The following is a 16,783-nucleotide window of genomic DNA, read 5'->3' as shown; positions in this document are numbered from 1 at the left end:
TAGCGGCCGTGAATGTGGTTGGGGATGTGGGGGCACCACCATGTCCACCGGCTCGCCCCGCCGGGTTGCAACGTTGTGCAGGACACATGCTACCACTATGATCCCGCACACTACTCGGGGCGCATATAGCAGCTGCCCACCAGAGAGGTCAAGGGAGCGAAAGCGTGACTTGAGCACTTCGAATGTGCGCTCCACTATGCCCCAGGATGCAATATGGGCTGTGTTGTGGGTGGTGTGGTGGGGTTCCGAATTGGCGTCATCATGTAGGTGCTCAGAGGGTAAGCACTGTCCCCTGGGGAGGTGATAATGGTTGTCATTAGTGGGGTTTTCACATTTCTCAGTGTCTGACATGCATGCATGTGTAGAGGCATTTATACTCACCAATTAGCCATGTGTCGCCATGCCGCCCAGCTTCCAGGTCCCGGTTTAGGGGTGATATTCTGAATATGAAACTATCATGGCTGGACCTTGGATAGTTGGCATATACTGAGGTGACGATTCCCTTGGCATCACATACAACCTGCACATTGATGGAATGCCAGTGCTTGCGGTTTCGATAGATGTGCTCAGTGGACCTGGGAGGACGTAGGGCCACATGGGTGCAATCAATGGCACCTAGCACTTTGGGGAAGTGTGCCACCCCGTAAAAGTCCTGGACGACAGCCTGCCTTTCTGCAGGTGTTCTGGGCATGTATATGTGCCTGCGGACTGAGGGGCGTGCAGTCATGATGGCCAACACCTGGCGTGGCCTGTGAGACACCCCCAACTATGGCACTTGTCCGCTGAAATGACCCAGTAGCCAAGTAATACAGTACATTTAGCACCTTTTCCAAGGGGCTCAGTGCTTGGGAGCACAGGGTGGGTGATGCAAGGTCATTCTCCCACTCCCTGACCAGTTCTAGGATTATTTTTGGTGAAACCTGTACCTCCCATACACCTGGTCATCAGGCATCCCGAAAAGGCTGGTCCTGGGTAAAAAAATGCGGGGCCTGGCTATCCTCTTCCTGCGGTGTCCTACGGCCACTGCTGCAAGAAATGGTATATTCATTGTAGCGTATGAGCTTGCTTGTTGTTTGCGCGCACTTTTATGCTGCGCGGAGCCGCTTACGCCTGCTTCCTGCTGGTGTACGTGTTTCCGGATTAGCACGTCTTTTTTGGCGTACGGCTTTCCCCTGTTCGATTCCATGAATACGTGTTGTTAGCGCGCGTGTGGACGTTGCGAGCATTTACCTCCTGTACTTCCCTCGTAACGGCCACATTTTCATGCGTTGATCCCCATTCAGCGTGTTACGCCCCGTATTCCACCCACTTTTCTTGTGTGCGCTACATGATGTGCGCCTTCCCTGTGCGCGTTGCGCATGCCGTTTAGTGACGTGTGCGCCCCCCACGGATTTGGCGCACATCCAAGGTTTTACAAGCGCAGCGCATTCCATGAATCAATGAACGGCTGCGTGCACGGCTTTAGCACGCGTGCTCTGCCATTTGCACGCTTGCGCTCCCCTTTTCGGCGCACATTTATTCCATGAATTACCCTGTATATATGCCCAGTATACTACACTGTGTTATGTTCTGCTAGGCCATGTCACACTTCAAATTGTAGAAACAGGTTTACAATGTCTTGCTCTGCTGGGAAGTGTTATTTTCCCAAAGCTAAATGCACGTTATCTACCCAAGTGCTACTGTACGTACTCATTCACTCCTTTTGGGAGATGGGTGGAGAATATGTCATCATTTTACTTTTATACCAGCTGGTTAAGTCATGTTATATCATGTTGTGGTTTTAGCATAATGTTTTGCTTTTGAAGCTGCCATTAGGCACGAGGTAGCAACCCCCTAAACAAGCAGCAACAAAAATAACCCAGAAGGTAGACCTGTGAATCTAATCTGCTCACTAGACCATATACCCATTGTGACCTAACATTTGCAGGCTTCCCTCTATTAACATTACACAGTGACTGTAGCCCAGGGTGAGAAGGCTAATGAAAGGCTGGATTATGTACATTAACACCCAAGCACCCAGTAGCAACCTATGAGGATTCCTGTCTCAGACAACAATATAAACTATTACCTTAAAGGTTCTAGCAGGACTCAAGAACCTCCAGGAAGGCCATCTGCACTTCTGCTCCCAAGGAAGCCATGGTAGAAATCCCATCTGAGTTAAATGTGTCCATATTTCAGTCCAGCTTTCCCATATATAGAACCTGGCAGTTCATAGTCATTCAGGGCTTTGTTTTCTACATTCCTTGGCTTGTAGGAAACTGGGGGAGGCTCAAAGTCTGGACATAGACAGGCGCTGTGTCCTTAAGCACTTTGCGCACAATCCTAGGGTTTTGGTAACCATGACATAATTGAGGAAACCAAAAAATATGATGCTTTCTTTTTGCTCGCTTTTCAGGGAGCTTTTGCAAACATGGCAAATTTGCATTTCCGACATAGAACCCTTCCCAAATGTTGTTGGGGGCTAGAAAGTAAGCGTAAGAGCTTTCTCATCTGTGTTTTAGTAGGCATGGCTTCAATATGCCCAGTCCCATCATACAGGAAGTAATTTCCAGACATACCCCCCACCCCTTGCGCAGAGAACCCCTCCTCTCCAGCATTCTCTCCTCTTGGAGCTGTGCCCCATAGAATATAGTGGAGTCCCACAATACATGTCGTCCAATTGTACACACAGCCCCTCTACCTTCTCATGCCTTCCTGAGCACCTTATCCATCCCTCACCCTCTCTTCCCAAATATCTACCAAACTCTGCTTCTTCTTACCATTACTGAATATTCTATCATACTCCTCCTTTGCCTCTCCTTCAGACAAAGTGCTTCAGCACCATAAACTATGGCAGGAGGTGCTACACAAATGCAAGTTAACATAACATAACTTCTGTATTTGAAACCCCAACAAATTAAATTTTAAAGGAAATACTACATCCTTCTGTCCTCTACAAAGTAAAATAGTAAAGACCTTGTTCCTCTGGAGGTCTTACAATCTTCATGGGCTTACAAGAATAGGATGCAAGTTTCTAAAACGGCTGTAGTTGGTTGTAACATATATACGCACCCGGGGAGGGCGCTCAGCCAATCAGGTGGCTGGACCAGCGTGCAAGAATACACAGTCTTCGTCCGCTGTTTCCAGCTCGCCGAGGCCCTTCCCCAAGTGGAGCCATCATCTTTTATTTATTTTTTTAGATGGAGGGTACAGGGCGCCTCACCCTGTTGCCTCCCCACCCTCCAAAAACAAAACTCACCATTTTCCCACCTCCTCTTCCCCTCACCACTTACCTGCTGGAGAGGAGATTTATGCTCCGTTCCCAGCACTCTTCCGTCTCGCGGCTGCCATAGAAATGGAAAAGGGACTTAGTCCTTTTTCTGATTGCAGCGGGTATTTTTTTTCTCCTTGGGAGATTAGCGTTGCGCAATAAGCGCAGCCAATTTCTAGAGGGAAAAAAACTTTTTTCACCCCAGGAAAACCCTGGGATGCGAATAGCAATCACGCCCCAGCAGAGAGGACGTACATGTACCCTCACCAAGGCCCCTCAGGCTGGCAGGCCATTACTAGCCATGCACGCCCCCCCTACTGGGGCATGATTGCTACAGACTCCATCAGTTTAGTTGAGTATGTGATGTTTTAAATGAGACAGGAACTTCAGGGAACATGTGGCTTAAATGTGGGCTTCTTATTTTTATGTATTTATTGTTTATTTATATAGCGCTTATACGCAGGTAAAGTGCTGCAAAACGCTTCAAGGCGGGAAGGGAACCAGGAAATACAGCATCATTCTTAGCCCTTGAAGATTCCAAATGATCTAAACAGAAAACTAGCATACTAGGCCTGACGATATTTCTTCTAGTGCAAGTGCATGAAGTGGTACAGTGGAGACCAAGCTCGGGAGAGGGAGGGGCGGAAAACGATGGGGGTTAGGGGGGGGGGAACAGGACAGATGAACTAACGGGTCCTAGTACATTTAGGTCATGCATACGTACAGAAAGGGTGTAGATATGGGGGTATGTGGGGGAACAAAGTGTCCGGTCCAGCAGGGCCCTTGCTTAAGTGCAGAGAGGTTGCTCCGCTCAAGGAGCGTAAGCTGAAAGTGCAGTAATGTTGAATGAAGTGCATTGACCCGGAGGTAAGTGCAAAAAGAATGGCAGGGGAGCCTGGGACCTTTAGGCTCTGGAGGTGAACCAGGCAACCAGTTAGCCAAAACTGAACAGAGTTCGGGAGGAGAAGGAGGGTGGAGGGAAAAGAAAGGAGGTTAGCATGTGGGAAGGAGAGAAGGAGGAAGAGAAAAGGAAGGTCTTGAGGAGTTTCCGGAACTTAAGGTGCTCCAGCTCAAGATGGAGAGAGGCAGGGAAGCTGTTACAGAGGGAAGCACCTGCAGAGGATATATTTCTCCCCCAAATCTCTGTTTGTGAAAGCAGGTCACCCGCAGAGAGTTGGAGGAGGATGAGCGGAGGGAAATTATTTAGGAACAGAGCGTGGTAGATAGTGCAGGCCCTGGCCCCAGAGAGCCTTGTGGATTATACAGAGGGTCTTGAACTTGATCCTTGCAGCCACGGGAGCCAGTGGAGGGATTTCAGCGCTGGAGAGATGGGGTTCCAGAGCTTGAGGCCAAGGATGAGTCTTGTGGTTCTGTTATGGATGAGTTGTAGAGGACGGAGAGTAGAAGTAGGAAGATGGGGAAAGAGGCTGTTGCAATAGTCCAGCCTAGAGAGAACCAGGGCTCTCAAGGTGATGAGCCTCTGGGGGAATGTCAAAAAAGGTAGAATACCTCTTAGGAGGTGCAGTTGGTAGTTGGACTTTTTGGAGATGTCTGAGATTTGAGAAGAGAAGGAGAGAGTGGAGTCAAATATGACCCCAAGATTTTTTGATGCCAATATGCAGCTCCTAAAGATCGTAGGCAATAGTTCAAATGTAGGGTAATCATTAAGAACATGAAGGAAACTCTTAGAAGATATACTAGCATCCAGAAACAAGTAGTGTCAAAGAGAGTAAATTATGTACCAACCCTGTTACATCATGACTATACTTGATGTTTGGAATATATTGCCTTAATTCGATGGGGAAATCTTCAGGCACCTCCAACTCCTGATAGCAGACATTGGCTTCTCGATCTAAAACAAAAGTAGAAAAGAAGAAGCATGATAGGATATGTACAATATGAGAATGCATTACTTACCGTAAAAGCATTTCTGATGATTGTATCTGCTTAGATTCACATGCTGTGCATAGGTCCGACATCCAGTGGTCACTGCGGAGTATTGCATTTTGTTTTTCGTAGTCGAAAAGGGGACGTCGACAAGGCGTGTCTGAAACACTATCCCTATAGTGACGTGCGTTGTACCCACAATCCCTCACGCGTCGAGGTCCCTCTGTTTGTATTTTTCTGCCCTGAGGGAGCCTTCTAGACGTGAGTGAGTACAGAAAAGAGAGAGATATATAAAGGAAGTCTATGTTCCTTCCATCCGAGCGGGGAGGAAGGGCGGGCGCATGTGAATCTAAGCAGATACAATCATCAGAAATGCTTTTACGGTAAGTAATGCATTCTCTTCTGATGTTTGTTAATCTGCTTAGAATCACATGCTGTGCATAGACTAGCGAGCAGTACCCGGAGTTGGCGGTGGGTTATGAGAAGGAACAGTAGAGAAAAGGTGTCGTAATACTGCCTGTCCCACCTGGGAGTCAGATCTAGAGTGTGTATCTAGACAGTAGTGTTTTGTAAAGGTGTGCACAGAACTCCAGGTAGCCGCTTTGCAGATGGACTCAAGGGGAACATTTGCAATGAATGCTATGGATGCCCCCGTGCCTCGAGTAGAGTGTGCTCTTGGCCTAAAGGGCAGTTCTCTCTTAGCAAGAGTATAGCAGAGAGTGATGCATTGAACAATCCATCTAGAAATAGTGGATTTTGAAACTGCATCTCCTTCTCTTCCTGCTGCCACCGAGACGAAGAACTGATTAGTCTTCCTCAGTGGTCTGGTTCTTTCCATGTAGAACATGACCGCTCTGCGTACATCTAGTGTGTGCAGAGTCCTTTCTCCCAAATTGGAAGGATTTTGAAAGAACGTTGGTAGTTCTATAGATTGGTTTACGTGGAATTTAGAAATAAATTTCGGAGCAAACCTAGGGTGAGTGCGTAGAACCACTTTATCTTTGTGAACTGTAACGAAGGGGTCTAGAATAGAAAGAGCCTGAAGTTCACTTACTCTCCTGATGGAGGTGATAGCTATTAAAAAAGCAGTCTTAAGCGTGAGGTGTTTAAGAGATGCTTTGTGCATGGGTTCGAATGGAGAGCCCATGAGTCTGGTAAGTACCACATTAAGGTCCCATCCGGGAGCTGGGTCAGCTATCGGGGGGTGTATTCTCTTTACTCCCTCCATGAAGGCCTTTATAACAGGGATCCTCCACCACGACACTTTGAGTTGGGAAGTGGTGTATGCAGAAAGTGCAGCTAGGTGGACTTTAATGGAGTTAAACACTAGACCTGAATCCAATAGGTGGGTCAGGTATAGGACCACATGTGTGGGAGAGCAGTCAATAGGGTTGATGCTTTTACTCCTGCACCAGATGACAAATCTTTTCCACTTGCTAGAATAGCAGTGGCGAGTGTTCGGTTTTCGGGCTTCCCTGAGGATGTCCATGCATCTTTGCGGGAGTTGTAGATGTCCGAACTCTATGATCTCAGGAGCCAAGCTGCTAAGTTTATGTTCTGGGGGCATGGATGCAGAGTCCTGCCTTTGTCCTGAGACAGCATGTTGTACGGGCAGGGGAGTTTTACTGGGGGGGATAGAGACATCTCCATCAAGTGAGCGAACCATGGTTGTCGTGCCCACATTGGGGCCACTAGTATCATGGTCACTTGTTCCTGGTGCATCTTGTGCACCACTTTGTTGAGAAGGGGAGTCGGGGGAAAAGCGTAAACAAATTTCCCTGACCATTGCATCGACAGACCGTTCCCCTTGGATTGGTTCTGGGGGTACCTGGAGGCGTAACTTAGGCATTGTGAGTTTTCCAGGGTTGCGAACAGGTCTATTTCTGGGAATCCCCATTGTGTGAAGACGTCGAAGACGATGTCTTTGTGCAGGCGCCATTCGTACTCTTTGGGCAGGGGGAAATCTCTGCTGAGACTGTCTGCTAGCAGATTGAGTTCCCCGGGTACATGTAGTGATAGTAGGAACATGTCCTGTTTGAGAGCCCACTTCCATATATTCTGGGCCAGCTTGGACAGGCCTGGAGAGTGGGTGCCCCCTTGCTTGTTGATGTAGTACATGGCTGTGGTGCTGTCTGTAAGGACCATTACTGTTTTGCCTTGTAGGTGTTCCTGGAAGGCTCTTAGCGCCTTGAACACAGCTAGTAGCTCCAGTAGATTTATGTGTTTGGATGCTACGTTCGGAGTCCACACTCCGTGAGCAGTCTGATGGGATAGGTGCGCCCCCCATCCTGTGAGGGATGCGTCTGTGGTTAGAGTGGCTTCCGCCGCGGGTGTGGCAAAGGGTTTCCCTTTTTCCATGTTTTCCTTTGTCCACCACCGTAGCGAGAGAACTAAGGCCTGCAAGACCACAACTAGATCCTCCCATAGTCCGCTGGCCTGACACCACTGGCTGTTGAGCCACTCTTGCATTGGGCGCATGCGCAGGCGCGCGTGAGGTACCAAATAAATACACAACGCCATCATTCCTAGCAAGCGCATTGCTTTGCGTACCGTCACCTCTCGACCGGTTACATATTGAGGGATTTGAAACAGCATGTTTTGGACCCTCTCTTTGGAGGGGAAGACGAGGCCGTCCTTTGTTTGAATTAGAGCCCCTAGGAATTGCTTGATTTGACTGGGGTCTAAACTGGACTTCTTTTCGTTGATGGAGAAGCCCAACTGGAACAAAAGGTCTACTGTCTTTTGGGTATTGGAGAAGCATGTTTCGTAAGAATCCCCTGTTATGAGCCAGTCGTCGAGGTAAGGGTAAACTGGGATGGACAACCTGCGCAGGTGGGCCGCTGCCACTGCCAGCACCTTCATGAATACCCTTGGTGCTGATGCTATGCCGAAGGGTAGCACTTTGAACTGGTAGTGTTTGCCCTCTATCATGAACCTGAGGTATTTTCTGTGCGCTGGCAACATTAAAATATGAAAGTATGCATCTTTCATGTCCAATGTTGTCATGTAATCTCCCTGAGAAAGCAGTGGGATTACTTCCTGTAAGGTTACCATACGAAACTTTGGGGTTTGATAAACTTGTTCGCTGGGCGCAGATCTAATACAGGGCGCATGGTTAGATCCTTTTTGGGTACAAGGAAGTACACTGAATAAATACCTTCCGTTACCTGAGATAGAGGCACGACCTCTATGGCTCCTTTTTCCAGCAGTTGTTGTACTTCTTGGAGAAGGATGGCAAGATGTTCCGGTGTCATGCGACGTCCCCTCGGGGGTCTGTAGGATGGGGAACTGTTGAATTCGATACAGTATCCGTGGGCTACGGTGGACAGTACCCAACGGTCTGACGTTATCTCCTCCCATGCAGGAAGAAAGGATGTTATCCGGCCCCCGACCGGTGTTGCATGGGAGGGGACGCGAATCTTCGCGTCACTTGGAGTTGTTGGGGGCTTGGGAGCCTCTGGGGGTGGATCCCCGACCCCTCCTTTTGCCCCGGCGTTGGCCTCTTTGGCTGTACTGCCCACTATTGGTTTGGTAATTGGTGGCAGGGTATTGCTGATGTTGATTTTGTTGTTGTTGTTGGCGTTGGCCACGAAAAAAGCGTTTGTTGCCATAGCCGCGCCTGGTAGTGGGCTTAGAGATTTGGTCAAGAGTCTTGATAGTGTCGAACTCTTTTTTAGCCATCTCTAGGGCTTCATCTACCGCTTTTCCGAAGAGGTTAGCGTCCTCGACAGGTTTATTTATCAAAGACGCCTGTGTCTCTGGTTTAAAGCCCGAGTTGCGCAGCCATACATGGCGCTTTAGGAGTATTCCTTGTACCAAGGAACGTCCTGCTGTTTCTGCCGCGTCCAGAGAGTTTTTAACAATGCTCTGGTTCACTTGGGTTCCTTCGCCAATAGTTGACAGTAGGCGCGTACGTAAAGGCTCCGGTGCTTCCTCGGCGTCTTTTCGCAGTTTGGCCCACTGCGCGTCTGCGTAGCTTGCAAGCAAGGAATTGTTGTTGGCAATTCTTGCTGAGAAGGCAGCCGAGGAAGTAACTCTTTTTGCAAGGGCATATAGCCTCTTGCCCTCCTTGTCAGGGGGTGCCTCACTGGTGGAAAGTGGTACCCCTGCCCTCTTTCTAGTATTAGATACCACTAGGGAATCCGGAATGGAATGTCCCCTAATGTAGAGGGGGTCTGAGGGTGAAGGAGTGAAAAGTTTTGATCATTGCGGGAGTGGACAGCGAAGGTATGATCCTTCTCTTCACTGAAGCGAGGAGTGGAATGGTCTGGCTGACCGGGGGTTTTTCTTTAATCACTCTTTCTACAAAGTCCAATTCTGGAGAGAGTTCCCCGGTGTCGAGTTCGAAATGCGCTGCTGCTTTGCGCAACAGTGCATTGAACGTGGGCTGATCGTCAATTGGAGACGTGTTCCTAACTGGAGAATTGTCCGGAGGAGTTAGGTTTAGGACATCAGTGTCGGAATACACTGATGGTGATTGCCAGGGGTGTGAAGGTCCCTCTTCTGGGTTAACCCCGAAGCCTTCTTCTATAATGTCTGTTCTGTCTTCCAGACATTCCTCCTGGTTCTGTTCTTCAGTGTCCATGAAATCATCTTCTTCCTCGAAGTCTTGTTCCTCCCCAGTGAGGTCATATACATCTTGGAAGTCTGAGGCTGTGTCCTGCTGGGGATCGACTAGCCTCGGATTTTTGGCCCTGGGGTCCTCCTGAGGCCCTTCTCTGGTCCTCTTGTGAGTTTGAGAGGCCTGGGTGCTCATGAACCTTTCCATCCTCTCCATACAGAGGTGGAGTCTTTCCATTGTTTCATGGGGTACCCCAGAGCGGTCTGGCGGGGGAAACATAGGGTTATCTAACTCGAAATGGCTCGACCTCTCCCAAAGCGTCGAGGAAAGTGTCCCGTCGCCCTCCGAAAAACCTTCAGGTGTGTCGGGAGACTCCCTGACTGAAGGGGGTAGTCCCTGCTTCCCTTCGGGCTTTTTCGGCGTATCCTTTAACTTATGCGTAACGCTCGACGTAATCTTCGGCGTACGCTTTTGGGCGTCGGCTACAGCGATCCTTGCTAAGCTATCGGCGACTCGCTTGTCGGCGACTCGTTTGTCGGCGGAAGCTTGAGTTTTCGACGCTATGGGTATCGAACGCTCTACGGCGGTCTGCGCTTTCTGTTGATGCGCACCGGCCGATGGTTTGGTGGCAGCGCCCTTCTTTGGCGAAAGCCCAGTCGCATGTCGCGGCTGCGGTTGCGAGAGGGGCTTCGAACCCGAACGGTCCGAGGAGGCCGCCGGTGGAACCTGCGTCTCCTTGGGCGCCGAAGGTCTTTTCGACTTCGTCGAAGAAGAGCCGTGGGTTGTGTGTTTATGTGGATCTTTGTGTGCGTCTGTGTCGCCGGGGTGTTCATCCCCATAAGCAGGGCGTGAGCCGAGCCCGTCGGGGCCGGGGACAGACGACGAAGCGCGTAAGCGCTCCTTAGAGGGGGTTTCGACTTCCGTAGCGGAGGTCGTGTTATCGCGTTCCTCGTCACTGTCGGTGGTAGCAGCGGCGGGTGAACCTTCGGCCTTCGACATCGCGTAGGCCGCCCACCTTTTAACCCTTCGGTCTTTTAGAGTTTTAGGCTTAAGAAGCCGACAAGCCGCGCACCTTTCCTCCTTGTGATCGAGGGGCAAGCAGCGGTTACACCGTGAGTGCTTGTCCTTCCAAGTGAATTTGCCTTTACAAAGTGGGCAAAACCTAAACGGTGTCCTCTCCATAGCCGAGGCAATAAATCGCGATAAACACCCCAAAGGAAAGGAAGGGGAAAGGGAAAGGCATTCTCAGAAAAGACCCAGAGATGTCCCACGACCCCACTCTCCCTACTGTATATGGCCTGCGAGGCCAGGCCACGTGTTCGGCAGCGCCGAAGGATTTCTTCCGCTCGACCCTCCGTCGAAGATTCTTTTCGGCGGAGAACAGCTTACAACTGCGTCGAGGGAGGGATTATTAATATTAGAGAAAAAACGACCAAAGGTCGAGGAGTTGCAATGTCTCTCGAGGAGCTCCGCGTGAAGGCGACCAGAAGCTGGGCGGAAAAAAACAATCTGAGGGACCTCGACGCGTGAGGGATTGTGGGTACAACGCACGTCACTATAGGGATAGTGTTTCAGACACGCCTTGTCGACGTCCACTTTTCGACTACGAAAAACAAAATGCAATACTCCGCAGTGACCACTGGATGTCGGACCTATGCACAGCATGTGATTCTAAGCAGATTAACAAACATCAGAAATTACATTTATTGTTATCCTTCCTCCTTTTCAGCCCTCCAACATTGAGGTAGCCATTACACCCCTTTACAGGACATACATCTGCCAGAAGGATAGTTCACCGTTCAGTGAGGTAAGCATTTGTTAGAAATGTGTGCAACTTGCAGTCACAAATTAAAATTAGCAGGCCACCATATATTTTTGCATTTATTTGAGATCGGGAAACGCTTCTACCAGAAACACTGCACATACAAAAGAGAGCCTACCTATACCATTGTGTTTACAATGGTAGGGGAACTTAATGGAATACAGTAGTAATGGTAAGAGGACCAGCTATGGTCAGAGGCACATGGAAAATAGAGATGGGGTGATACCAGCTAGGAAACTGAGCACTCACACACAGTAATCACATTTAATAACAGGGATACACAGTCAATGTGCAGGTAAAGCATGGAAGGACCGGTGGGCTTATGATGCTTGGACAGCACCAGCCTTGAGATGGAGGTTCTGCTTTAGGGCTATCCTAAAACACTGGATGGTGGAAATATGTTTTAACTTATTTTCCAATGGGAAGGCTGGCAGGCACGCAAAAGATGAAAAATGGGAAGCAGCGTGTGGTAGGTGAGAGAGATAGAGAGAGGTTGAGTAGTGCGTGAGAGCAGAGTGTGCAATGGAGGATGTCACCAGGAGATGGAACTTGGCAGAATGCGAGAGGAGTTTGCCCATGGACGGATTTAAAGACCAGGAGGAGGAATTTGAAGAGAGAGTGATAGTACATGGACAGACACCCAGCACAGAGACTGTGCGAGGAGCTGGGTGAGGACCGGGGGAAGATTGTGGAGGGCATTAGTTGTAAAGTTCAGTACTTTGTTAAGGGGTGAAAATGAGTAGGGGTGGGGGCCCAGATGGAGGTTTCAGCAGCACTTGAGACAGCCAGGGGAAAGGACAGAGTAGGGTTATGGTGGAGAGATATGTAAAGTGTTAACAGATTCTACAGATGTTAATATGGCTTATCCTAACTATTGTGGCAGTTGAGGTGATGAAATGATGGAGGATGAGGTCAGTGTCAAAAAGAAAACCTCAGGTTATGAGGCTTTGGGAAAGGTTAAAGGAGGTCACTGAGAAAAGAAATGAGGGACAGGAGAAGGAATTGCAGCTGTGGCAGCGAGATAGAGGACTTTGTTAATGGGAGTATTGTGTGTGTACAGGAAATCACAGGACCATCCAGAGGCAGACGGCAATCAGCTATGTGGCTCAGTACATCAGGTAGTATAAACAGAAAAAGGAGTTAAGATTGCTGAGTGAGGAGGTGTGGAGAGTGAAAATAAGTAATCCAAGACAGAGTCTTGTGGTACTCCCCTGGGAAGGGGGTGGGAGAAGATGTGCCCGAGGTTCACAAGATGGGCAAAGATGGGTTTGAAAGATACGAGGTGATCCAGCTAAGCGCTAGGTTATCAGTGTCTATATTGGTAAGAGTGTGGAGCAGGCAAGCGTGATCAACAATAGCAAAGGCAACTGAAACTTGAGGAGAATGAGAATAGAGGAACGTCTTGAGTGGTGTGCAGAAGGAAAGGAGATGGAGACATGGGCTGAGGGCAATCTCAATGGAATGACTGCTACAAAAGCCAGAGTGGAGGGGATTGTTAAAGTCACTTTTCATTGGGAAGCAAGGCATTGTGTCAAACACTATAGGTAGGATTTTACTAAGCCCATAAGTAGGGCAAATAAAGACTGATCCACACCTAGGTTGCAGGGCTTCTCCCTTAATTGCTGGCCCTCCTAGGGTAAACCTGAGCGAGCAGTGAAGGCTACACTTTCAGGAGGTGGGCATACTATGCACACTCCACCAGAACACAGGAAATCACACAAGAGTTCTAAAGATAAGGCAAAGGCTGATTATATATAAAATAAAATCATAGGTTTATTAAGAACCTGCCTTGCTAGTAGCACACTTTGGACGTTTAAGAGATATGATTAAATATCCACACCAGCAACAACACAAAGTATAAGGTAATATGCTATCATGGAATCAAATACTTTGGAAATGTTACACCTGAACAATCGGATCAAACCTAATTCATGTCATGTGCTCCAACTGTACCTTTGAATAAGGTATTCTACACAAATCAACATTTCAACAACAGGAAACACTTATTTTTCCAACACTCATGTTTAGAACACATACAGTGACTCGGCAAACCCAACAGTTAATCTGATGCCAATGCAAGGAGCTGGCAGGCGTAAAAGGGCTTTGCGAGTTCAACAGGACCACAGGAGGCACAAAGCCATGGCAGAGGTTCTCAGTGTTTAGTGGGCACAGACATCCCTGCTAAGTCTCTTCTAGTATCTAATCCTGTAGGGGATTAGACAGAAAGGGAATGCAATACAGGTAAATGATATTACCCCAGTTAGAAACACAAAATATCAAGAGCTAGGCTGACCCCAGCCGCTCGCTTTGACTTGTCCCCTTTAAGATCTGGTAGGCTGTGTAAGCCAGCTCAGAGGGAGCTCACGGGTGTGCGGGATGGGTGAAGCAGGGCAGACATACGATTTCCCGGGCCTCTTGCAGGTGGTATCTTTCTTTCAGAGTGCCTTGCTCTCTCTCTTTGGTTTTCACAATGGACCCATCATGCACAGATGCATCAGCAACATGGCTGGGTTAAGGCATTGGCCTCATGTCTCAGGCTGCCTACGTAGTCAGTTTAAAGACTGCTGAGCATGGAGGATGGACACTCTGCCACTGATAGAGTGCTGAGTCACGTTGAAGGGTCTTCCACAACAGGCATTACGGTCCAGTTACATTTGGACTGATTGCTCAGGGAATTCCAAATTCAGAACGTAGCCATTGCGCTTCTGACAGACATCCACAACTTCGCTCCAGCACATTTACACCGTGCAGAGTGTGTGTAGTTTGCAAACTACTAGAGCTTCAAACAGCATATCTAGAACACTCCATCGACCTGGATATTTCACCACATTATTTTAAGCATTTTTATTTTAATATACATGCCCACATACCTCCTTTCTACAGCCCCATAATCCCCAAACCCCTGTTACACTATCCCTTGAACTGCTACTGTTAGGAAGATTTATCATTTGTATGCTTCATCCCATCTCCAAGTGAGAACCCAAGCACTTTTTGCTGGACTTCTAGACCCTTTTCCTTGGATCCTGAATGAGTGGAGCCTTTTTTCAACTATTCATTCTTAAGGGCTCTGTCTTTTGCAACACTATTCTCTGTGTTTTACCTTTACTATGGAGTCCATATCTATTTTAAGACATCTGTATGTTACTTTTGCAGCACACAGCTCCTTATGGGCAGTGTTGCTAGGAGCCCTTTGGGTTCTCCTTTCTACTGTTCTTAAGGATAGAGAGATACTTTGTTTCTCTCCTAAAACATTATATTCTGAGAGATTGGCGCACACACCACCTTATTTGGAGTGCCACGGGGATACTTAGTATCCCCCTTCTCTCTGCTCTCGAGACTAAGTCACATAGACAACCTAGTTATGGCTTGTGGCAGTGGACATGTTCTACCAACTATTGTTTTATTTGTTTCCGCAGACTGTGTTCACAGTCTCGGTTGTGCACAATAGGGTCGCCTAAGTACTAACTTTGGTGGCACCTTTCTTATTTCGCCATTTCTAGTGTGGTCGTTCTTTGTTAGCACTTCTTCGACCATTCTGGGAGGGGGAGGTCTGTGTGTGTGTTTTGCCTTTGGCGGGAACCCTTGGTTGTCCCCACCTAGGCTCCAGTGTGAGTGGGCAGGCAGCAAGCGAGGAAGGAGTTTTTCACTCCCCTGCCCTTTGTCTGTCTGAGCACCTGAATGGAACCAGCTCCCACTGGGGGTCTGGCTGCCCTGATTGGACAGCCATCCGCCCCTTTCTGTAAACTGCTGATAGAGATTGCAGAAGAGTGTGGGCTGAAATGGAAAAAAAAGGTGAGGTTCCCGAGGTGAAAGGCCAGTCGACCACTGGAAACTGAAGTTACTGTAGAAGACGACCAGAGATGCCTGCAGACCCTTTGCAACACCATGAAGTGACCACTGCTGTCCTGGCCCAGTTTCCTATGCGACAGAGGAACTCCAAAGAGGATGACCCCTTCCTGTTGACTAGTGGGAATAACCAGTCCTGACACAAACTCCAATTTGAGCCATCTCCCAAGGTACTGTGCCTCTCCAGAGCTGCGGACCGCACATACCAGGAGACCTCTGACCCAATTAAAGTGCATCGTCTTATAAAGTAAGAATCCGTTCAAGTCTTTGCTGATCTCCAGGTGAATCTCCAGAGACGCAATCCTACTCATCCCAGTCCCCTCACCAAAATGCTGGCCTCCAGGAATCGAAGAAAATTGACCGAGCAAATCGTGTCCTTTGTTGGTGCTGCAGAAAAGGTGCCAAAATTGCAGATTGATCACAAGAGCTGAATAAATCTGTGCCAGAGGTCCTCTCTCGAGACTGATGCTGAGAGATTCATTCCATCGATTGTCCTGCCTTTTGTCACCAGACCAAGGAATCCAGAGGTCGGGTCCGGTGCGATCACATCAAGGAGATGTGAGCCAGAAACATTTCTTGTAGCCTAAGGTACTGTGGAGAGAAAATGTATTGCTTACCTTAATCCGAGAAGTTGCTCCAGAGCATTGGAGTGCACATATAGGTGCCCAGGATAAATACCTCTGAGCTAAACTGCTGCTTGTGTCCCTTTTGCGAGTCCTTTCCAAAGGGTCTCTGACGTTGTGTTAATCTCCCAGCACCTTTAAACTAGAGACTAGAAAGTATCCACAGGACCATTTGCTGTTCTCCGGCTTCATAAGACTTTGAGCTCTCGCACAACTGCCTTTTAGCTACGGTTGTGATTTGGGCTTTAAAGCCTCAGTGTCTGAAGAAACTGTCTCTAGAACCTTAAACTCTGCTACCGTTTGACTAACCAACTGTTTTCCTTCCTGAAAGACTATCTTATGTGGTTTTGCTAACTAAATGTAATTACTGTATTTCTTCTGTCTTACGCGAGTGCGCAGTAGTACCGATAATATGTTAGAACTGTTATTAGTATCAAACGCGGAACAATTGTAACCGTGAGCAACTAGAAACTAAGCAGTGGCCATTGAAAAGTATCTAAAAGCATTCATATGTATATTGGTTACATGAAAAAAGTATTTTAAGACATCCCTTGTGTAAATACAATAAATCTATATTTTATATACATCTATTTGTGTGTTTCTTTGAATTGCATTATTAACTGGGTTCAGTGCACTTACCTATAGCTCACATCTTCCTCTTATGATAAGCCTGACTGCTCCGCCACGCTACCAAAGTTCCATGAGTAGTACAGATTGATACTAGGAGTTGGGGATCTATATACCATTGGGATAGTTTTATGAAGTATTACCTTAAAGTGGACTTTAGGAAAACT

At 48.1% G+C, this 16,783-nt stretch overlaps 1 protein-coding gene across 10 annotated transcripts in view; it reads right to left on the bottom strand.

Annotated features, from left to right (window-relative positions):
* The window catches only part of SETD9 (SET domain containing 9), a 240,609-nt gene that overhangs the window by 36,082 nt on the left and 187,744 nt on the right, over nucleotides 1-16,783 (bottom strand). For all 10 annotated transcript variants that reach the window (XM_069627307.1, XM_069627299.1, XM_069627304.1 and 7 more), the window contains one exon: nucleotides 4,997-5,102. In XM_069627307.1, coding sequence (XP_069483408.1) covers nucleotides 4,997-5,102 — 106 coding nt within the window. The remainder of the gene's footprint in view (nucleotides 1-4,996; nucleotides 5,103-16,783) is intronic.

The sequence above is a fragment of the Ambystoma mexicanum genome, chromosome 6p, assembly GCF_040938575.1.
Source record: "Ambystoma mexicanum isolate Mex_15411 chromosome 6p, UKY_AmexF1_1, whole genome shotgun sequence".
In the NCBI taxonomy this organism is placed as follows: Eukaryota; Metazoa; Chordata; class Amphibia; order Caudata; family Ambystomatidae; genus Ambystoma; species Ambystoma mexicanum.
The sequence above is the reverse complement of the archived record's forward strand: the minus strand, read 5'-3'. Positions and strand labels throughout refer to the sequence as shown.